The sequence below is a fragment of the Bombina bombina genome, chromosome 4 (assembly GCF_027579735.1).
Source record: "Bombina bombina isolate aBomBom1 chromosome 4, aBomBom1.pri, whole genome shotgun sequence".
NCBI classification, from domain to species: Eukaryota; Metazoa; Chordata; class Amphibia; order Anura; family Bombinatoridae; genus Bombina; species Bombina bombina.
Genome location: NC_069502.1, coordinates 866415677 through 866439822, shown reverse-complemented (window position 1 = coordinate 866439822; position 24146 = coordinate 866415677). Strand labels below are relative to the sequence as shown.

At 38.9% G+C, this 24146-nt stretch overlaps 1 protein-coding gene across 1 annotated transcript in view; it reads right to left on the bottom strand.

The window, feature by feature from the left end:
• The window catches only part of LOC128658019 (uncharacterized), a 403728-nt gene that overhangs the window by 55780 nt on the left and 323802 nt on the right, over positions 1-24146 (bottom strand). Inside the window, exons 8-11 of the mRNA XM_053712462.1 lie at positions 16963-17577; positions 5040-5147; positions 4644-4748; positions 3734-3838 (exon numbers count right to left, since the gene is read on the bottom strand). Coding sequence (XP_053568437.1) covers positions 3734-3838; positions 4644-4748; positions 5040-5147; positions 16963-17577 — 933 coding nt within the window. The remainder of the gene's footprint in view (positions 1-3733; positions 3839-4643; positions 4749-5039; positions 5148-16962; positions 17578-24146) is intronic.

Here is a 24146-nt window from a genome sequence, read left to right as displayed (position 1 = left end):
CTGACTTGGATTGAGCAAGATTCCACTCTTGCTTTGCGGCAGGGGAAGAGGAAGAGGGACCACCTTTGAAGTTTCGAAAGGAACGAAAATTATTTTGTTTGTTCCTCATCTTATTCGTCTTATCCTGAGGAAGGGCATGGCCTTTCCCTCCAGTGATGTCTGAAATGATCTCTTTCAGTTCAGGCCCGAATAGGGTCTTACCTTTGAAAGGGATGGCTAAAAGCTTTGTTTTTGATGACACATCAGCAGACCAGGACTTAAGCCATAACACTCTACGTGCTAAAAATGCAAAACCTGAATTATTCGCCGCTAATTTAGCCAAATTGAAAAGCGGCATCTGTAATGAAAGAATTAGCTAGCTTGAGAGCCCTAATTCTATCCAGAATATCCTCTAATGGAGTCTCAACCTGAAGAGCCTCTTCCAGAGCCTCGAACCAAAAGGACGCTGCAGTAGTTACAGGAACAATGCACGCTATAGGTTGGAGAAGAAAACCTTGATGAACAAATATTTTCTTCAGGAGACCCTCAAATTTTTTATCCATAGGATCTTTGAAAGCACAACTGTCCTCAATAGGTATAGTTGTACGCTTAGCCAGGGTAGAAATAGCTCCCTCCACCTTAGGGACCGTCTGCCACGAGTCCCGCACGGCGTCTGATATGGGAAACATTTTCTTAAAAGTAGGAGGGGGAGCGAACGGAATACCTGGTCTTTCCCACTCCATAGTAACAATTTACGAAATCCTCTTAGGGACCGGAAAAACATCAGTGTAGGCAGGAACCTCTAGGAATCTGTCCATTTTACACAATTTCTTTGGAACTACAATAGGGTCACAATCATCCAGAGTCGCTAAAACCTCCCAGAGCAATAAGCGGAGGTGTTCTAGTTTAAATTTAAAAGCCGTCATATCTGAATCTGTCTGAGGGAACATATTTCCTAAGTCAGAAATCTCTCCCTCAGCCAGCAAATCCCTCACTTCAGAACATTGTGAGGGTACATCGGATATGGCTAATAAAACGTCAGAGGTCTCAGCGTTTGTTCTCACACCAGACCTGCTGCGCTTCCCCTGCAACCCAGGCAGCTTAGATAAAATCTCTGTGAGGGTAGTATTCATAACTGCGGCCATATCTTGCAGGGTGAAAGAATTAGACGCACTAGAAGTACTTGGCGTCGCTTGTGCGGGCGTTAATGGTTGTAACACTTGGGAAGAATTAGATGGCATAACCTGATTCTCTTCTGACTGAGAATCATCCTGCGACATACTTTTAGAAGCTAAAATATGTTCTTTACAATTTATTGACCTTTCAGTGCATGAGGGACACATTCTAAGTGGAGGTTCCACAATGGCTTCTAAACATATTGAACATTGACTTTCCTCAATGTCAGACATGTTGAACAGGCTAGTAATGACAACAAACAAGCATGAAAACACTTTATTTAGTGAAAAAAATAACAATCTTAAAAAACGGTACTGCGCCTTTAAGAGAAAAAAAAGCATACACGTTCTGCAAAACAGCCTAAACATGCACCAATCTTTTCAAAATTTTGTATGTTGACACACTATAGGTAGTTAAGATTGCACCACAATATTTTTTAACAATTAACCCCTTAATTTCCAAACCGGATCGAAAATAGGCCCAGATCCAGAAAATAAAACACTCTCAGCACCTTGCCACAGCCCTGCTGTGGCCCTACCTGCCCTCAGGGATCGAAAGTGTGGGGTAAAAGCTTCGATTTGACCCAAAACATACACCAGGGCCCTCAGGAGTTAGAGATTGCTGCTTACTGACAAAACTAACTGCGCATCTGAGGAGCGAAAATAGGCCTCGCCCATCTCACTCGATGTTTCCTCAGCCTTAAAGAACCGCACCAGAGCGGTTATAACTAGCCATGTGAGTTCTAAGACCTGAAAATTAAGCCATGTGTGCCCTAATAAAATTGCCCAAAAACGTTTATTGCCCACAAAAATGTTAAAGCACTCCCAAATCAACAAAAAAACGTTTGCTCACAAACATTTGTCATTCAGTGTCAACCATATTAGTAATTGGCCCCATTTGCAAGCTAAGTAATGCCCTTCTTTTAGCTCTAGGATTAATGCTTACCCTTACCCTCCTGGGTATAATGTCAGCGTTTCTGAAATACACAGTCTCTCCAGAAAAATATGACTGAACATACCTCACTGCTGCATAGCATGAAACCGTTCCTCACACTGAAGTTTCCTGTACTCCTCATCCTCTGTGGGAACAGCAATGGACCTTAGTTACAAATGCTAAGATCATCATCCTCCAGGCAGAAGTCTTCATCAATCTGCTGCCTGAGAGTAAATAGTACACACCGGTACCATTTAAAACAAAAAACTCTTGCTTGAAGAAATTAAAAACTAATATTTTATCACCTCTTTCACTTTACTCTTCCTAGTACTTAAAGAAGGCAAAGAGAATGACTGGGGGTGGAGCTAAGGGAGGAGCTATATAGACAGCTCTTCTGTGGTGCTCTTTGTCACTTCCTGTAGGGAAGGATAATATCCCACAAGTAAAGGATGAATCCGTGGACTCGTCTTACCTTATAGAAGAAATATGCCCCCTTTATGTAGCGTTGCTTAAAGTGCTAAGCAAATACAGCCTAGGGAAGCAGTAGCTGTCAGAGTGTGCAATTGTCATACAATATTTATTTGAAAAAATTAGCGCACTAGTGTTCAGAGTGGGCGTATCCGTTGATGCACACTAGTTAGTCCAACGTGCGCGTTCTATGAAGTTCTGTCAGTATTCAAAAGAGTGGCGTCAAATGTGACAGACGTTTCAGATTTATTTTAAGTGATAACCTGTCAAGCATGTAAAATGTTGGTGTTGAAGGCTCGCTTCCTGCATCTAATATGGCATGCAAACCCAACGAGCATATCATGCGTCGGATTTGATGTGCACATGTGAAAAAAAAATTGTGCAAAAAAACAAGCAAGGGGAATAGTAAGTATCTGTCCCAGGGTCATATACTGTATACACGTGTACATATATAGTTAAACTTTTAAACATTAACATAGCTGTGAGTGTTTACTTACAAAAAAATATATACTTACCCATAGACACTCATCCACTTAGTAGCAGACAGCCAAACCAGTACTGAAACGTATCAGCAGAGGTAATGGAATAGGAGTATAACCTTGATCTGTAAAAGGAGGAAGAAGAGTAGTCCCTGTGACCAAATTTACAGAGAGCCTATGAAGGATTTCCCATGAGGCAAAAACATAGTATCATAAGGTAGTAATCCAATCACATCCCTCAGACAACCACAGTAATCTGAGGGGAACTGGGCGTCAATATACTTTGATGCGCCTTTAACTGAAGAAATCAAGCACATCATCATGCTTCAAACACCTCCAACGGAGGCAAAGTAAAAACTAAGTTATGTGTGAGGAGTTTTATAGTTTTTTTGGAGTTTGGGAAACTTTGCCTCTTCCTTGTAGCAATGCATATCCCATACGGGTTGTGGACTCTCACCAACTATATGAAAGAAATATAAATACGCCTCTGCCTTATAAACTGCATACTACAGCTGAACAAGTCTCTATATAATCACTTTATCTGTGTGTTTTCTATTTAAAAGGCAAAAATCACTTAAAACTGAGCTACACACTAAGCTGTGTCTGCTGTGTAAACATCTGAGCAAATATAACTTATTTACATTAGACAAAATGTCACCATCACAGAATCTTCTGTTTGCTTAATATGCACTAATCACCTGTAGCCGTATTTATAGGAACTTCATCCTCCTCAGTCTTCACCTGATTACAGGTATACAGATCTTCTGTTATCTCCCCTTTGTCTGTATCAGTGTTATCTTCATCTGTACAAATAAAACAGATTGAGTTTTTATAACTTTACCATAAAACAGTTTGTGTATTTCTCAGACAATAGAACCAAATACACTCGCTATGGTATGTTGGCTCATATCTCTAATATAATTTAAGCTTAAACGTTCATGCACACTCACATGTAACCTATGTGCCTCTGACACAGCATGCATGCAAACTCACTTGTAACCCGTGTGCCTTAGACACATGTTTGCACACTTGCCTTTAACCCACATCCCTCAGACACACCATATGAGTACACTGGCCTGTAACACTCACCTATAACATGCATGCCCATTCACTTGTAATCTATGTGCCTCAGATAGAGCAATCCTTGCAAACTCACTTGTAACATGCATTCCGACACGTTTGCACACTCTCCTGTAACCTGAGTGTCCCAGGCATGACATACGTGCCCACTCATTTGTAACCTGTGTGCATTAGACAAAACGCGTGTGCACACTTAACTGTAAACCACATCCCTCAGACACATGTGCACACTGGCCTGTAATCTATTTACATCAGACACAACATGCATGCATACTTACCTGTAACCTATGTGCCTCAGACCAAACACATGTGCACGCTCACTTGTAACCAGCACCTCTCACACACACAACATACATGTGCACTCACCTGTAACCAGTGTGCCTTAGACACAACATACATGCACTCACCTGTACGTTTTGTGCCTCAGACATATGTGTACACTCACCTGCAACCCACCCCCCCCAGACACAACACGTGCACAAACACCTGTAACCTGTGTGCCTTAGACACAACACACATGCAACTTACCAGGGCTAATGCTGTCACTGCTTTCCTCATCTGTTGCTTCCAGTTGATGTGCCACACACAAATCTTCTGTTATCTTAACCTTCACTATATCAGTTTTATCTTCATCTGTACAAACAAAAGGATAATTAGTTTTTTATCCCATGATCTAGTTTTTATAATCTTACCATAAAACTGTTTGTATATTTCCCAGACAGACAATAGCACCAAACACACACAGTCCCCTCCTTTTCTCTCATCTGTGATCTGCTATATTCCCGTATAAAACTACAACATGAACTAAACAAGGGTTAAACTCATTGTATTATCTGTGCTTATAAAGCGGACAGTAAACTACAAGGGAGAGCAGTAAGTAACTGTGTGCACAGCCCCGGCAGACTCTCACGTATTACTACTCACCGGCAGGGAGGGACCAATGTATTTCAGTCTGATGACTATTCATGCCATCTGTCTCATCCTCTTCCTTCACAGTTAATAGCCCGGTGCCTGGGTTTTTCTCTAGACGCCCTGTAATTACAGCAGGAAAGTTGTAATTAGAAAGTTGCTTAAAATGGCATGCTCTTTCTGAATCATGAAAGAAAAAAATTGGGTTTAGTATACCTTTAAAATAGTATGAATTCTCATCTATGATGCATATTCTTTTAAGTAATGTATATAATGAACATGTATTTATTTTTTCTTGTGTTTATTATTGTAAACATAAATATACATTTTTTTTAAATTAGTATTACAATTGTATTATTACATAACAGACATCCTTACTGCCTATTCCTGGAGGATAGGCTGAAAAGCACATAAAGTCTTATACACTGCTTTTAATTCCAGAATATTAACAGGAAGCTTGGTATCTTCTTGGCTCCTAATGCCCTGAACATGAGTTCATTTACATGCTTCACCCATTCCTGAACTGCTGGAATCCGTGGTGACTGCAACACAATTGCGCTAGCTTAAAGGGACAATGAACCCAATTTTTTTCTTTTGTGATTCAAATAGAGCATGAAATTTTAAGCAACTTTCTAATTTACTCCTATAATCAAATGTTCTTTATTCTCTTTATTTGAAATGCAAGAATGAAGGTTTAGATGCCGGCCTATTTTTGGTGAACAACCTAGGTTGTCCTTGCTGATTTGTGGATAAATTCATCCACCAATCAAAAACTGCTGTCCACTGAGTTCTAAACCAAGAAAAAAGCTTAGATGCCTTCTTTTTTATATAAAGATAGCAAGAGAACGAAGAAACATTGCTAATAGGAGTAAATTAGAAAGTTGCTTGAAATGGCATGCTCTATCTGAATCACGAAATCATTTTTTTGGGTTCAGTGTCCCTTTAAGAGTATTCCTTGAGAACAAATCCTGCTTTTCATTCACTATCTTAATGACATTCTAGAGACTTAGAAATTGAATTTTGTATGTTAGAGGAAATTGTTTCTGCCAATTACTGTGTCAGAAAATGGAACTGAAAAGGTCTGGTCCTCCAAGAAGCCCAATTTAACTATGAGTATGAAGGAATTGAGTTTGCTGATTAACTTCATCCATTGTCTTACTGTCAATCTGTGCTTTTGAATCTAAAGCAGAAACATTTGAAGAACTTGAATCTTGTCTTGAGAGAGCAAAACCAAACTTCTTTCTGCACCCAGAAATCTTGTGCATTGAGAAGAAACAAGCAAACTCTTTTTTTGGTGTACCAACCAGCCACATTTGCTTAAGATCAAAGGACTGAGTGGGTATGCTGTACTGCTTGCTGCTCTGGAGATGCCACTAATAAGATATTGTCTAGGTAATGAAGAAGGAATATGCCATGTTTCTGTATTTCTGACAAAGTTTCTAACAACTTTGTGAAAGTCCTTGATGCTGTAGAGGTTCTGAAAGGAAAAGCCACAAACTGGAAACGTTTGCCATACTTCCTGTGAGTTGGGGCTATTGGAATGTGAAAATAGGCCTCTGCCAGGTGTACTGACACTAGAAAGGATCCTTTGTATATGAGAGGAATCACGGTTAAAAAAGGGACTCCATTGTGAATTTGCAAGATTTCAGGTATTGATCTAGAGAGCGCAGATCCAAGACTGGTCTCCAAGACTTATCCTTTTTCTTTATCAGAAGCAACCTGCAATAAAATCCACTTGATATAGTTTTATAGACTTCCTGAATAACCTGAGCTTTCGAGCATAAGTGACAGATACTAGAGCACAATCTCTTGATTCATGGCATCCCTTGGAACCTGAGATTGAACACAATAACAGGTTGGAGGTTTTTTGCCAAATTCTAAAATGTAATCAATGGTAATATCCACAGCAGAAGAATCAGAAATCATACAAACCAAAGCATCTCTAAAATGCGTGAGCCAGGCCCCCACATGAATCATCTGAAGATTAATATTAATGTTGTTGTCTAGAAGGGGAAGAAGTGGGAATAGACTAACGACGTCTAAAGTACCCAGAAGCCGATCTGTGTTATATGAGAATCTTAAGTAAAAAATGACTTTTGTCTTCAGTCCTCTAAGCAATTCAATCTTATAAGCTTTTACCAAGAAGAAGAGTTGTGCCAAAAGGGTAAATTCATCAAGTTAAACTTGGAGGAGAAGTTAGCATCTCATAATCTCAACCACAAGACTAGAAAGTAATTAACGAAAGTAATTAACGAAAAGAGTAGAAAATAATTAACGAAAAGAAAATGTTTTCTTATGGTTATATTCCATTATCTTGTCCATAGCATCATGTAATCCCCATAATACTCAGTAGAAAATAACATTTCTTTAGAAAGGTAATAGGTGCATCTAGCTTTAAAGGGATACTAAACCCATTTTTTTTCTTTCATGATTCAGATAAAGCATGTAATTATAAGCAACTTTCTAATGTACTCCTATCATAATTTTTTCTTTATTCTCTTGCTATCTTTATTTAAAAAAAAAGCAGGAAACTAAGCTAAGGAGCCAGACTATTTTTGGCTCAGCACCCTGGATAGAGCTTGCTGATTGGTGGCTACATTTACCCACCAATCAGAAAACACAACCCAGGTGCTGATCCAAAAATGGTCCGTCTTCAAAGCTTACATTCTTGCTTTTCAAATAAAGATAGCAAGAGAACAATAATAGGAGTAAATTAGAAAGTTGCTTAAAATTACATGCTTTATCTGAATCATGAAAGAAAAAAAATGGGTTTATTATCCCTTTAAGGGAGAAGACCAAAATCCCACGGCAGATCTAGAAAATGGATAGGATTTAAATATTTTTTCAGGCACGAGTTGCTTAACAATTTTATTGAACTCTTTAAATATTTTAGACAAATCAGACAGAGGAAAAATCCACTGTGGCAACAGCAGTAGAATTATACCAATCGGAGGAACAGGCAGCAGTATTTTTTTCCTGCATAAACTTGACCAATGCTTTTGAAAACACGTTTTTATCTTTAAAAGAACGATTATTGCAGAGCATACAATTCTTAGGTACAAAATCCAATTTAGACTCAGGGCTGCAGAAAAAGGAGAAATACAAAGGCAGAGGTTAAAAGCTTGAGAATCAAAAAGAAGCAACAGAAAGAAACAGAAGCAACCTTAAAATAAATCACCAACAACACTCCGTGGGCAGCTGGCTCTGCACATTACTAGGCTTTAACAATTAATCCTGCAAGGGAGTATAATCCATCAGCAAAAAAGCAATCATTTGTTAAAAAACAGGAATAAGCCACCTCCAGAAATCCAAAACTGTCAGAACAGAGGATTCTTAGTTGTAGCAAATAAACACAGCTCCAAAAGCAGGAACGTTCTTAGAAGGCTGCACAGCAGCCGGTTACAAGCGCGCGCTGTGACATCATCATCTGGTGCCGGGTCACGAGGTCCCTTTGGATCCAAGATGATGGTGCACACCAGAACACATGGTGCATAACCCACTTCAGTAAAACTCCATAGGAGCAGATGGGGCAGTAAAAGCATTCCTCCTACTATCAAGGAAAGCCTTAAAGGGACACTGAACCCAAAATGTTTCTTTCATGATTCAGATAGAGCATGCAAATTTAAGCGACTTTCTAATTTACTCCTATGATCAATTTTTCTACGTTCTCTTGCTTTCTTTATTTGAAAAAGAAGGCATCTAAGCTATTTTTTTGGTTCAGGACCATGGAAAGCACTTGTTTATTGGTGGGTGAATTTATCCACCAATCAGCAAGAACAACACAGTGTGTTCACCAAAAATGGACCGGCATCTAAACTTACATTCTTGCAATTCAAATAAAGATACAAAAAGAATGAAGAAAATTTGATAATAGGAGTAAATTAGAAAGTTGCTTAAAATTGCATGCTCTATCTGAATCACGAAAGAAAAAATTCTGGGTTCAGTGTCCCTTTAATCAGCAGGGAACGTGGAAGCAGCCTGGTGGGAACAGAAGCCTGACAGCCTCCACCATAACATACCCAGTAAGACCTCCAGAGAGCAAGCTAGCTCTGATCATCCTATAATGGACAAAACTAAGAATGAAGGAGGGTGTTCAGGTAATGGTTAATAAAGTGGGAGTGGCAATTTGTGTCCATGCCCCCTCTGTAGAGGGGATCTCAACTGATAAGTATTAAAATATGTAGTCCAAAATATTACTTGATAGCACACAGTACAAGATGTAACAAACTTATTTAACAGACGTTTGTAGTTTGACCCAAAAGGACATATAAAAGCACTCATCCGGATTTGATAAAACACATACTATTTAATGTATAAACGTTTTCGGGGTTGTATCCGAGGACGGGGGCAACCCCGAAAACGTTTATACATTAAATAGTATGTGTTTTATCAAATCCGGATGAGTGCTTTATATATATATATATATATATATATATATATATATATATATATATATATATATATATATATATATATATATACACACACATACACACACAGGTAGCCCTCAGTTTACGCCGGGGTTAGGGTCCAGAAGGAATGGTTTTGTAAATCAAAACCGTTGTAAATTGAAACCCTGTTTATAATGTAAGTCAATGGGAAGTGAGGGAGTTAGGTTCCAGGCCCCTCTCAAAATTGTCATAAGTAACACCTAATACATGATTTTTAAAGCTTTGAAATGAAGACTTTAAATGCTAGACAGCATTATAAACCTAATAAAATAATCACACAGCACAGAATATATAATTAAACTAAGTTAAATGAACAAAACCATTTTCTAAACAGAATTATAAACCTAATAAAATAATCACACAACACAGACTTCACTTGCATTTTTCTGCAAACAGTTCTTTCTAGGCATTCCAATCTGGACTGAGTTATAGACAGGAAGATCTTGTTCCTTTGATATCTGCTCAATAGCTCAGGTCTGGTTAAACTAATTAATTTCAGCTTGCTTGGCTTTGCTGCAACACAAGCGGATAGCTTCTCCTACTGGCTATTATAATAAATGCACTGCTTCTCAATGCTTTTCAATAGCAGTCACATGACTGGAAAAAAAGGTTGCTATTCTGAAACGGTGTAAATTGAACCGTTGTAAAACGAGGGCCACTTGTATATATATATCTGAATACAAAGTAGTGACATCTTGGGGACAAAGTATCTGACGAAGGGGATACTTTGTCCCTGAAACGTCACTACTGTACTTTCACAGTAAAAGATTTTTTTTGGGAAAGACCAGCGAGTGCCAGTTTTGTGTATAAACACACACACACGTCGCAGCTGCAGGAAGCTCCAGCAGTCTTGGCTGTAAAGTGACAGCCGAGAGCTGGTCTTTCTGAGCTGCAGGCATCTGTCTGCATATGGAAACTGAGCATGATCGGCGGTCCGGTTCCATATAAAGGCAAATCGTTACAGACCGTGACAATGTTTGTTTCACCGTCTGTAACAATCATCTGCTGGTGCTGGCAGGAGGTGTGGGAGGGAAAGTGGAGGTAGGTGGGCTGCCCAGCAGCAGAGTGGGGAGGGACCTTACATACAGAAAATAAAAGGGAGGGAGGGATGTGGAGCTACATTACAGAAAATCAATTAAATAGTCATAAATATTTATATATTAAGTACAGGCAGACAGCTGCCAGTACCAAATATGCCGCAATTAGTGGGAGAGGGAGGGTTAGAGAGCTATTTGGGAAGTGGGGGGGGAGGTTGATGAGGATCACTACACTGCAGAAACAAAAATAAATATAAAAATAATACTAATGAAAAAACAAAACAAAAACAACTAATATGCATATTTGCAGACTTTCTTACGGTACCTAAGATGGTTGGAATGAGTGTGGGTGGGGTGGAGCGAGATGCCAGGTTGGAGGGTTATCACTACACTAAAGCTAAAATTAACCATACAACCTACCCGATTAACCCTTTCACTGTCGGGAATAATAGAAGTATGGTGCACAGCTGCAATTAGCGGCATATTACTTACCAAAAAGCAATTGCAAAGCCATGTTGGACTGCTATTTATTAACAAAGAGGATCCCAGAGAAGCTTTTACAATCATTTGTGTCATGATTGCACAAGCGGTTTGTAAATAATAATTTCAGTAAAAAAAAACTAAATTTGTGAAAAAGTTAAATAAAAAAAGCAAGGCTCTATTTCTGTTTAATCAGAGTGATGGCAAAAATGCTAAAAACTCTATGGTATTTTGAGTAAGTTCTTCTCTAAAATTCCTGGTAGTAAAGGGGTTAACATGAAAAGGACGGACATATAGACAAGGAGAATACCAGTTATAGGAAAACCGGCTAGGTGCCATCACAATAGAAAGTCACCAGTGGTAAAATAATTTAACCCCTTATGCAAATTGGAAGTATGTACTACATCACACAGTACTTTGCCCAGCGTATCTACGTCCAACAATCTGGCACATGCTACGGTCTCCACGGTCAGCTAAGATAGTGGAGATTGCATCTGGGAGTAACAAGCATCTGCCTTAATATAGTAATTGTGTGTTGAGTGTGCTTCCTTGCAATATGTATCCAAATCGCCAAATGTTACAGAGAGTGTTATTCTCCGTAATAATCCTCCGTTAGTGCCAGTGGGAGCAGTGGTACAGAAGGAGGGAGGCGGGTGGGTCTACAATACAGAACTTTGGATAATTACAGGGCAAACATTTAAAGGGATATGAAACACACACACAAAAAAATATATATTTTCTGATTCAGACAGACAGAGCATACAATTTTAAAAATGTTTCCAGTTTACATAATTTATCAAATTTGCTATGTTCCCATGATATCCAGGTGGGAATCTGGAGAACTACACGGCAGGAAATAGTGCTGCCAAATAGTGTTCCAGATATGGGTAGGCTCCTACGCTAATGTCCCTGCTTTTCAACAAAAAAGAAATAGAGAATGAAGAAAAATTGATAATAGAAGTAAAATAGAAAGTTGTTTAAAATCGCATTCTCTATCTGAACCATGAAAGAAAATTTTTTTGGATTGCATATCCCTTTAATAAGCTCATCTAGATAGATATAAAAAACAATTTATATATATATTTTTTTCTTTATATTAATAGAAAAATAGAAAGAAGAAATCAATGAACTTTTAACCCTTGATTTTAAAAATAGACAGGGAATTCAGCACACTTAAATTCAGGTAAAACCAATATACTGTAAATAAATGTTTTTATTCATCAAAATATGATGCACACTGGATTAGAACACACATACTTGCATACTGTTACTTGTAAATAAATTTCGTTATTATATATGTATGTGTCTGTATCTCTTAAAACGAGTTAGTTTAACCTCCTGTTTGCTAATACAACTGAATTACTGTGTCACGAAATTATGTAGGTCTAAAAAGTGTGTCACCAACATGAAAAGTTTGGAAAGCTCTGCACTACAGTGTTAACAATATTAGAGATCTGGAAAACGCAGCCAATGTTCCACAATACATGCAGTTGCAACTGATAGATACAAAGTAGTAGTATGTTAGTGTGTATACAGGCAAAGCAGAATCAATCAAGCCAAAGTTTTATACAATATCTCCTCCAAGACAGACATATAGATCAACAAGAATACAGAATGTGGGGCTTACGTGGTTCTTATTTGATATAAAGAAAACTTCCTCCCACGTACCTCCAGGTCAGCATGGCTTTGACCGTGGCTTTCACAGCACTTCGGTCAGTTACCTTCACAGCTGATGCATCACGGCTCCTGCCGTTGTACCTGTTCTTTCAATCCTTTTGTCAGTGGTGAGTACTTTGCACCTTTTGGTTTAGACAGCTTGATCTTCGCTACAGCTTGACTCTGGGGTGCCTTTAAGCAAGCGTCTTAGCCACAGTGTTCACTGCTCACCCGTTCAAAGGAAATTTTTCTTTGTAGCGGACCTGCACACTTGGCTACCAGAAGAGGAGGTCTCTCTGCTAAAAATATTGGCCACTACTCTATACTCATCTTACTTGACCTCTCAAATGCCTTCAACACAGTTGACCACCCCCTACTCCTACAGACCCTAAGCTCTTTTGGCCTCTGTTACACTGCTCTTTCTTGGATTCACTGCTATCGTTCCCACAGGTCTTTTTCTGTGTAATGTGCCGGCGACTCCTCCTCTCCAATACCTCTGTCTGATGGAGTACCTCAAGGATCTGTTCTGGGTCCTCTACTCTTCTCCATTTATATATATTCACTGGGTAAACTTATCAACAGTTATGGTTTCAAATATCACCTCTATGCTGATGACAACCAGATCTACCTCTCCACCCCTGCTCTCTCTCCCTCTGTCCTTCCTCATGTCAGCGACTGCTTATCGGATATTTCTTCATGGATGGCCTCTCACCACCTAAAGATTACCATGTCCAAGACTGAGCTAATTCTAATCCCCCCCTCAAGCTCTACGCCAACTTCTGACTTCTCTATCCCTGTCGACGGCATCACTATTTCCCCATCGCCCAAAGTCTGCTGCCTCAGAGTTACACTTGACTCAAATCTATCCTTCGTCCCCCACATCTAATTGCTTTCTACATCCTGCCGCAACCACCTACGCAATATTTCCAAGATTCGCCCTTTTCTGAGCGCTAACACCACAAAGCAAATAATCCACTCCCTTGTTATTTCCCAACTTGACTACTGCAATAACCTACTTACTGGCTTTCCTCTTTCCCACCTCTCCCCCCTTCAATCCATCCTAAATGCCTCTGCCAGGCTAATCCACCTTTCCCGTCGCTCTGAATCTGCTGCACCTCTCTAGAGTCCCTTCATTGGCTCCTCATTCACAGCAGACTTAAATTCAAAAATTCTCACCCTTACATACAAAGCTCTCACCAACGCTGCTCCCCACTACCTATCCCCTCTAATAAACAAGTATACTCCAGCCCGCCCACTAAGATCCAACAATGACCTACTCCTTGCATCTTCGACTATCACCTCTTCCCATGCTAGACTGCAGGACTTCTGTTGTGCAGTACCTACCCTCTGGAACACTCTCCCTCGTGCCGTCAGGCTTTGCCCTAATCTTTCTTCCTTTAAATGCTCCCTGAAGACTTTTTTGTTCAGAGAAGCCTACCACCAAACTCAATAATACATTAATTTCACTTACCTTACATTTCCCTTATCTAACTCTGCATTAACATTCTCAATCTTGCAGTCCTCACCTCCTGTTTCTCAACCTCCTACCCTTCTAGATTGTAAGTTCCCACAGGAATAGGGCCCTCAATTCCTCCTGTATGTGTTTTTAAATTTTGTCCTGTATCTTACAAGTTTTATATCATTGTTTTATTTAAATGAATTGTACCCATGGACAGCGCTGCAGAATATGTTGGCGCTTCATAAATAAAAGTATAATAATAATAATAGCAGGTTACATTTGCCGATGCGTGTTTCACCCATAATGCTTTTCGTGAGTGTTTGGGCTTCATCAGGGCTGAGCCCTGTGAAGGTAAGTGACCTAAAGTGCGACGAAAGCCACAGTCGAAGCCATGCTGACCTGGAGGTACGTGGGAGAAAGATTTCTGTATATCAGAAAAGAGTAACCACGTAAGCCCCACATTCTGTAATCCTGTTGATCTATATGTCTTTCTTGGAGGAGATACTGTATGAAACTTTGGCTTGATTGATTCTGCTTTGCCTGCATACACGCTAACATACTGCTACTTTGTATCTATCCATTGCAACTGCATGTATTGTGGAATATTGGCTGCTTTTTCCAAATCTCTAATATTGCTAACATTGCAGTGTATATAACAAGCTTGCCGGCTTTCATGCATGAACTAACCTAATCAGAAATTGGAGGATTGTTGGAATAAGGGTATGCCTACCACATGTGGTTAAAACTGTGAACTTTACAGAGACTTTTCAGCTACCTGAATGAGTTCTATTGTTGCAATATTTTAATGTGTGTATTTTTTAGGTATGTGTGTTCTACTCCCATGTGCATCATATTTTGATTTATAAAAACCGAGTATTGGTTTTACCTGAATTTAAGTGTGCTGAATTCCCTGTTTATTTTTAAAATCAAGGGTTAAATGTTCCTTGATTTCTTCTATTTTTCTATTAATATGATTGTTTAATGGTCTGCTCCTCCTTACATATAAAGGAAATAAAATTAAATTAAATGAAAATAATAGTGGCCTCCCCGCACTAGTTTTTTTTTCTTTAACTCCTTAACGTCCTGGGCTTCTCTCTGCTGCGATCGCGCTAAAAGTAGCGAGATTGTACTATTTCTGCATGCCCCTCGAGTGGGGCAATGCAGAAATAGAGTTGCAGAGTTCCCTCTCTGCATCGTACAGTGTTGGTGCCGATCGTTGGTGGGTGGGAGGGTAAGGAGGGAGGCAGGTGGGCGGCCCATCACTGGAGGCCCTACGCTACAGAAAAGCGTGGAACTGCAGTGAGTGGGAAGGAGTGAGGGGAGTAAGGTAATCGGGAGGGCAGCTACACTACAAAAAAAAATGTTTTTTGCAAAATAAAATAAAGCAAACTGGGTACTGGCAGACTGCTGCCAGTACCTAAGATGGCGGCTAATAGGTAGAGGCGGGAGGTTTAGAAAGCTGTTTAGGGGGAAGGGAGAATCAGAGAGGTTGGGGGTTAAGGGGGGATCCTATACTGCACAACATATATTAAAAAAACAAACAAAAAAACTTTTATTTTAGTATGCCGGTACTTAAGATGGGGGTGACAATTGTGGGGTGGGGGAGGGAAGAGAGCTGTTTGTGAGGGATTAGCGAGAGATCAGGAGGTGGGATGTGTCAGGTGTGAGGGTAATCTATACACTAAAGCTACAATTAATCCTACAAGATACCTAATTAACCCCTTCACTGCTGGTGCGTAGCTGCATTTAGCAGCCTTTTAATTACTAAAAAGCAATGCCAAAGCCATATATATCTGCTATTTCTGAACAAAGGGGATCCTAGAAAAGCTTTTACAACCATTTGTGCCATGATTGCACAAGCCGTTTGTAAATAATTTCAGTGAGAAACCCTAAGTAAAAATAAAAATTATATATATTATTTAGGTAAATATAAAAAAGGCTCTATTTAAATGTAGTGATGGCAAAAATGTTAAAAGTGCTCTGGTCTTTTGGGGAAGTTTTTGTCTGAAATGCCCGGTCCTTAAGGGGTTAAAGGGATGTGAAACACACATTTTTCTCTTCCACGATTCAGATAGAGCATGCAATTTTAAGCAACTTTCTAATTTACTCCCATAATCAATTTTTCTTTTTGTCCTCTTGGTATCTTTATTTGAAAAGCAGGAATGTAAGCTTAGGAGCCGGACCATTTTTGGTTCAGCACATGGGAAGTGCTTGCTGATTGGTGGCTAAATGTAAAATGCATGCTCTATCTGAATCATGAAAGAAAAAAATTGGGTTTCATATCCCTTTAGCTACGTCTTGATTCTTGAAGATATCTGGTTTCATCGACCTTAAAAGGGACATGAAACGCCAATTTTTTCTTTTATGATTTAGACAGAGCATGCAATTTTAAACAACTTTCTAATTTAATTCTATTATCTAATTTGCTTCATTCTCTTAATATCCTTTGCTGTAAATCATATCTAGATAGGCTCAGTAGCTGCTGATTGGTGGCTGCACATAGATGCCTCGTGTTATTGGCTTATCCATGGGCATTGCTTTTTCTTCAACAAAGGATATCTAAAGAATGAAGCAAATTAGATAGAGAATATAATTTTAAATAACATTCCAATTTACTTCTACTATCTGAATCAGTAGAGAACAAGTTTGGGTTTAATGTCCCTTTAAGGAGGCTTGTTTCAGGAGTATAATCTGGGTCTCTCAGAATAGAGTTCTCAATAAATTGGCTTGATGTTGCGGTTTCATTTATAGGGTCTATTTCAAGTTACATGTATATTGCAGTGGTCAGACTGATCTATGGGAGAGGAAAGATAAATGGGTGACATATTTGACAGAGTTAAAAGTATGTTTCTTACCAAATAATACATTGGTTTGGGCACCAGATGCTACGGTTCCATGCAATCCATCAAGCTTTGCTTGCTTTTGTTCCATGTTGGATTCTGTATTAGTTGAAGCATCCATGAACACTTTGTTGATCTGATGTCCACAAGAATGGCAATTAACAACATGTGATTTACCCACAGAAGTTAGGGCAGCAGTATTTTCGACATGATCGATAACATTTTCAACAACGTTACCTTCATTCAATGAAAGTACAATTTTCTTTGCATTATGTGTAGAGCTTTGCACAGATGAAGTCAGTTGTCTCAAACCTTGAATTTTTCTGGATAAATTTATTCCAAAGACAGTTGGAAATGCATGTCTGTAGAGACACATTTTCAGTCCGTTTGAATAATAATTGCCTGGTGCGAAATGAAGTGAACACATCCTATAACGTCCCGTCTTGTTCGTTTCAATCACTCTGCTAACCATATCATCTAAGCAATCATCAAATTGGCCTGTTGCAAGCAACCACTGACGAATAGTTTCTGCATTTCTTGGAAACACATGTAGTGATGTTGCTGTATTTAGTTTGGTTTTCTTGCTTGAGTTGGGGCAATCTTTCACAATGCACAATGCCATTTTATGTTCTGTAATACAAAATATGAAATAAATCTGAATAAAATGAGAGAGATAAGGAAAGAGACAGTTATACCATAAAAAGTGAGAGAAAAAGAAATAAATAGCAAACAAAAAGACAGTTAAGCATAGAGTTTGATTAAAAAACAAAAAACAAAAGGGGTACAGGAAAAAAAAAAAAAAAACTTAAACTTGCATAATTAAAAAGTGCTGTTATAGTGTAAAATGAAGAAAAGGTTAAAATGCAACTTGTTGACACCCATGACTATGGGGAAAGGGTGAATAACCTCAATACCACTTGCTTACAAAATGTTCCTTTAAAAGGGCCACTGTAGTCAAATATACACTTGTGTTGTAACAATAGTATACCTTATCAATCGTTTTTCAATGTACATCCTGTTTGAAATCTTGTGCGTTTTTAATATATCAGTTTGCAAATTATTACCTTTTTCCAAACCCACTGATTTCTTATCCGTTACTGTATTCCAAACCTGGAGGATAACTCCAGTTGGAAGATGGCGACTACTGGACGCAATGCGCATGTGCGATTTACCGCAATGTCATCGGCTACGTCACCGTCTTATGGGAAAGAAGACGCGCTCTATCAATCCAGCTTCAGACTAGTATGCTGCGCAGTTAACGTATCTAGCGTGTGAGCGCTTCGAGAATCGCCCTAGATTTAACAAGCAACAACAAATATGCACTAACACTAAATGGAATATAAATATTTACTGTTTGTGGAATTTAATTTTTAGCGGTCTAATTACTGAATATAAAATAGAATCTCCCTATTATGGACGAGCAAAATATATGATTATGTCAAATCATATATTGATTTCAATTTATCAGTTAAAATTTTATATTTAAATAACGGTGGTTAAAATTTTTGGATTATATAGATTCACAATCTATTTATATAAAGCAATGCAATTTATAAAGAAATGGATTATAATATAGATTCAAAATCTTTTAATATATAAAGCAATGGAATTGAAGTTTTCTACGCTTATTAATAGAATAGCTAATATATTTACGGTATGTATACCGCACTTTGCACACTATATTATATATTTGTATATTTTACATTGCACCCCTTCAAAAACATTGAAGAAGGCTACTCTGTATATCTGTCAGTAATTTTATTATGTGCAATATTTTTTATGTAAAGTAAAAACATAAATGCATCTATTCTCTTTTAAGAACGTTAACAATTACAGTGCAGAGTAATATATGTTATGTAAATATTCAAAGCGGATATTGCAGATAGCGATGCAATACTGGACCGCTCTCATTGAAATCTATTTGACAGTAGAATGGCTGGAATACAGATCGCATAGATTGAAATTTAATGTGCACATGCGTTATTTCCAGTCTGCTGTCGGTCATGTCGGCTTCTGTGCCGCAATATGCGCATGCGAGACTAATAGAAAACGATTGCGCATGTGTTGAATGAAGACAAATTATTGTAATTTCATGCTAATACTAGCCATACGATTGGCAAGCATGTTATTCCTTAGACGGCCCACATTTGAGGGCTGGATAACGTGATGTCATTGAGAGAAAATAAAAGTTTATTTTTCTGCTAAAGGGAGCTTTGTTTTTTCAAATGAAAAGGTACATTAGATTTAGATGATTATTGCTATGTTTAATGTTGAGTCTGATTAGCATAAGAAAACAAAAAGTTAGTAATCCTTTGACAGGACATAAAACTCACTTCTCTTCCATCAGCCAGCTGTTAATAGATCACATTTATCTTTCATAACTCGGCTACAGCAGTGTTTCTCAAATCCAGTCCTCCTGTGCCCATAATAGGCCTGAATTTTATTAGCACAGGTAAAGTAAAGTAATCTGCTGTCAATAAAAAAATGTTATTATAGTGATTGTAAACAATCGTTTTTAGCTACAATATTTGTCATCATAAAGTAAAACATTGGCACTTTCATTCATGAAAGGCTTTGTAAACGCTTATTTTTTTAACTCCTTAACCACCGCGGCATACCCTGTACCCAGTTTTTCAGGTCATAATAGTGTGGGTCTTGCCGTAAGCGGCAGGGCCACACTACTATGACCTCACTTCCGACTGCAAACATCCTGTAATAGCTTATAAAAAAGGAATACCCATTCAAAGGGGTACATCGCTGGTCATCATGGTGTTAATTATTACCCTTTCATATTTTAAGATATTCCGCCGTTCCTTTGTCCTAACGTCCTTAATGGATACTCTATTTCTTACTTCAGTGATGAATCAAGCTGTAGCCAATCATATCACGCCCCCTTTGGCGTCCAAAACCATGGGCGTTATTTACTTGCTAGACGCCAAAAGGGGCGTGATACGATTGGCTACAATGAAGTAACAAATAGAGAGTATCTGTTAAGGGAGGAGAAAGGGCGGAATATCTGAAAACATGAAAGGGTCAGTATAAAAAAAAAAAAAGCGTTTACAAAGCCTTTCATGAAAGAAAGTGACAATGTTTTACTTTATGATTACAAATATTGTAACTAATAATAGTAATATTTAAGCATATGCTTAGTAATAATTTAGCATATGCTGTAGTTAAGATATCATTAAAATCTTGACGAACATTGCAAAGAAAAACATATGCCTTCTAAATTATTTATATTATAACATTAGCTTCATTCTCTTGGTATTCTTTGTTGAAGGAGAAGCAAAGCAATGTTGAAAGCTAGATGAACACATCAGGTGACTCAATGACAAGAGGCATATTTATGTAGCTACCAATTATTCCTTTGCTGCATTTCTGCTCCTCAGCCTAACTAGGGCCTAGATTTGGAGTTTGGCGTTAGCCGTGAAAACCAGCGTTAGAGGCTCCTAACGCTGGTTTTAGGCTAACTCCGGTATTTGGAGTCACTCAAAATAGGGTCTAACGCTCACTTTTCAGCCGCGACTTTTCCATACCGCAGATCCCCTTACGTCAACTGCGTATCCTATATTTTCAATGGGATCTTTCTAACTCCGGTATTTAGAGTCGTGTCTGAAGTGAGCATTAGAAATCTAACGACAAAACTCCAGCCGCAGGAAAAAGTCAGTAGTTAAGAGCTTTCTGGGCTAATGCCGGTTCATAAAGCTCTTAACTACTGTACTCTAAAGTACACTAACACCCATAAACTACCTATGTACCCCTAAACCGAGGTCCCCCCACATCGCCGCCACTCGATTTTTTTTTTAACCCCTAATCTGCCGACCGCAAAGCGCCGCCAGCTAAGTTATCCCTATGTACCCCTAATCTGCTGCCCCTAACACCGCCGACCCCTGTATTATATTTATTAACCCCTAACCTGCCCCCCACAACGTCGCCGCCAGCTACCTACAATAATTAACCCCTAATCTGCCGACCGCAAAGCGCCGCCACCTACATTATAGCTATGTACCCCTAATCTGCTGCCCCTAACATCGCCAAGCCCTATATTATATTTATTAACCCCTAATCTGCCGCCCTCAACGTCGCCTCCACCTGCCTACACTTATTAACCCCTAATCTGCCGAGCGGACCGCACCGCTATTATAATAAAGTTATTAACCCCTAATCCGCCTCACTAACCCTATAATAAATAGTATTAACCCCTAATCTGCCCTCCCTAACATCGCCGACACCTAACTTCAATTATTAACCCCTAATCTGCCGACCGGAGCTCACCGCTATTCTAATAAATGTATTAACCCCTAAAGCTAAGTCTAACCCTAACACTAACACCCCCTAAATTAAATATAATTTTAATCTAACGAAATTAATTAACTCTTATTAAATAAATTATTCCTATTTAAAGCTAAATACTTACCTGTAAAATAAATCCTAATATAGCTACAATATAAATTATAATTACATTGTAGCTATTTTAGGATTAATATTTATTTTACAGGCAACTTTGTAATTATTTTAACCAGGTACAATAGCTATTAAATAGTTAAGAACTATTTAATAGTTACCTAGTTAAAATAATTACAAAATTACCTGTAAAATAAATCCTAACCTAAGTTACAATTAAACCTAACACTACACTATCATTAAATTAATTAAATAAAATACCTACAATTACCTACAATTAAACCTAACACTACACTATCAATAAAATTAATTAAATACAATATGTACAAATAACTACAATTAAATAAACTAACTAAAGTACAAAAAATAAAAAAGAACTAAGTTACAAAAAATAAAAAAATATTTACAAACATAAGAAAAATATTACAACAATTTTAAACTAATTACACCTACTCTAAGCCCCCTAATAAAATAACAAAGACCCCCAAAATAAAAAATGCCCTACCCTATTCTAAATTACTAAAGTTAAACGCTCTTTTACCTTACCAGCCCTGAACAGGGCCCTTTGCGGGGCATGCCCCAAAAAGTTCAGCTCTTTTTCCTGTAAAAAAAAAAACATGCAATACCCCCCCCCAACATTACAACCCACCACCCACCTAATCTAACCCAAACCCCCCTTAAATAAACCTAACACTAAGCCCCTGAAGATCATCCTACCTTGTCTTCACCTCACCAGGTATCACCGATCCGTCCTGGCTCCAAAATCTTCATCCAACCCAAGCGGGGGCTAGACATCCATCATCCGGTGGCTGAAGAGGTCCAGAAGAGGCTCCAAAGTCTTCATCCTATCCGGGAAGAAGAGTAGATCCGGACCGGCAACCATCATCTTCCAAGCGGCATCTTCTATCTTCATCCGATGAGGACCGGCTCCATCCTGAAGACCTCCGACACGGACCCATCTTCATCCGGCGACGTCCAACTGAAGAATGACGGTTCCTTTAAGGGACGTCATCCAAGATGGCGTCCCTCGAATTCCGATTGGCTGATAGGATTCTATCAGCCAATCGGAATTAAGGTAGGAATATTCTGATTGGCTGATGGAATCAGCCAATCAGAATCAAGTTCAATCCGATTGGCTGATCCAATCAGCCAATCAGATTGAGCTCGCATTCTATTGGCTGATCGGAACAGCCAATAGAATGCGAGCTCAATCTGATTGGCTGATAGGATCAGCCAATCGGATTGAACTTGATTCTGATTGGCTGATTCCATCAGCCAATCAGAATATTCCTACCTTAATTCCGATTGGCTGATAAGATTCTATCAGCCAATCGGAATTAAGGTAGGAATATTCTATCAGCCAATCGGAATTCGAGGGACGCCATCTTGGATGACGTCATTTAAAGGAACCGTCATTCGTCGTTCAGTCGTCGGCCATGATGGATGTTCCGCGTCGGAGGTCTTCAGGATGCTGCCGCTCCGCTCCAGATGGATGTCGATAGAAGATGCCACCTGGATGAAGACTTCAATCGGATGGAAGACCTCTTCTGCCCCGCTTGGATGAAGACTTCAATCGGATGGAAGACCTCTTCTGCCCCGCTTGGATGAAGACTTCTACCGGATCATGGACATCTTCAGCCCCCCGCTTGGGCTTGGATCAGGACATCGGAGGAGCTCTTCAGGACGGATCGGTGAACCTGGTATGGTGAAGATAAGGTAGGAAGATCTTCAGGGGCTTAGTGTTAGGTTTATTTAAGGGGGGTTTGGGTTAGATTAGGGGTATGTGGGTGGTGGGTTGTAATGTCGGGGGGGGGTATTGTATGTTTTTTTTACAGGCAAAAGAGCTGAACTTCTTGGGGCATGCCCCGCAAAGGGCCCTGTTCAGGGCTGGTAAGGTAAAAGAGCTTTTAACTTTAGTAATTTAGAATAGGGTAGGGCATTTTGTTATTTTGGGGGGCTTTGCTATTTTTTTTTTTAAATAATTTTTTATTGAAGTTAAAGTATAGGTTAACAAACAAGATTCGCCCTGAGGCCAATATTATATCAAAGAGAATAACACATTGTCTATACACTGACATTATTATATAAAAAGAAAAAAGACAAAATACACATGTAACAAGATAATTGCATATCAAATCTTAACATGAAGATAGACAAGAGATTAGGCGAGGCGGAATATAACTTCATTTTATGTTATATTATGAACAGATGATCCCCACAAGACTATAGGAAATGGTCAATAGCTTGTCTGAGTCAAAGGTATCAGTCTGTGGAGAATAAGCATATGTGTCAGCCACTCTTGGGCTGAGGTATATAGGGGGTAGGGGATATTCAGCGGCTATGCATATAGGAAAGGAGGTGGAGGGGTGGAGGGCGGAGCCATATACGAGTGTAGGAAGTTTAAGGTACGTGGTAGGAGCTTAAAGACATTCATGTAGAGGGACCCCAGGATCGTTAGGGCATAATTAAATCCTGCAAAAATAGTGCAGATTAGGTTATCCTCTATCATTAAGTTTTCTTTCAGATATTATGGTTGTACCTATAAGGTTGAGGGAATAATAGCCAGTAAAGGCGCATTATCAGGGCATATAATGACTTAGCGCTGTTTCTATAGAAAAACTTGTAAACTATGGGGCAGGAGAGAAGAGGCGTATACTGGATTTAGCCATAATAAAGTTATGCAGGAGGGGAGATATTAGGAAGTATGAGATATAGGGGACTTCTGGATGAGCTCCCCTCCTGGGGAAGTGTCAGCCATAGGCAATGTGGGAAAAGGAGTAGGGATATGACCCGCA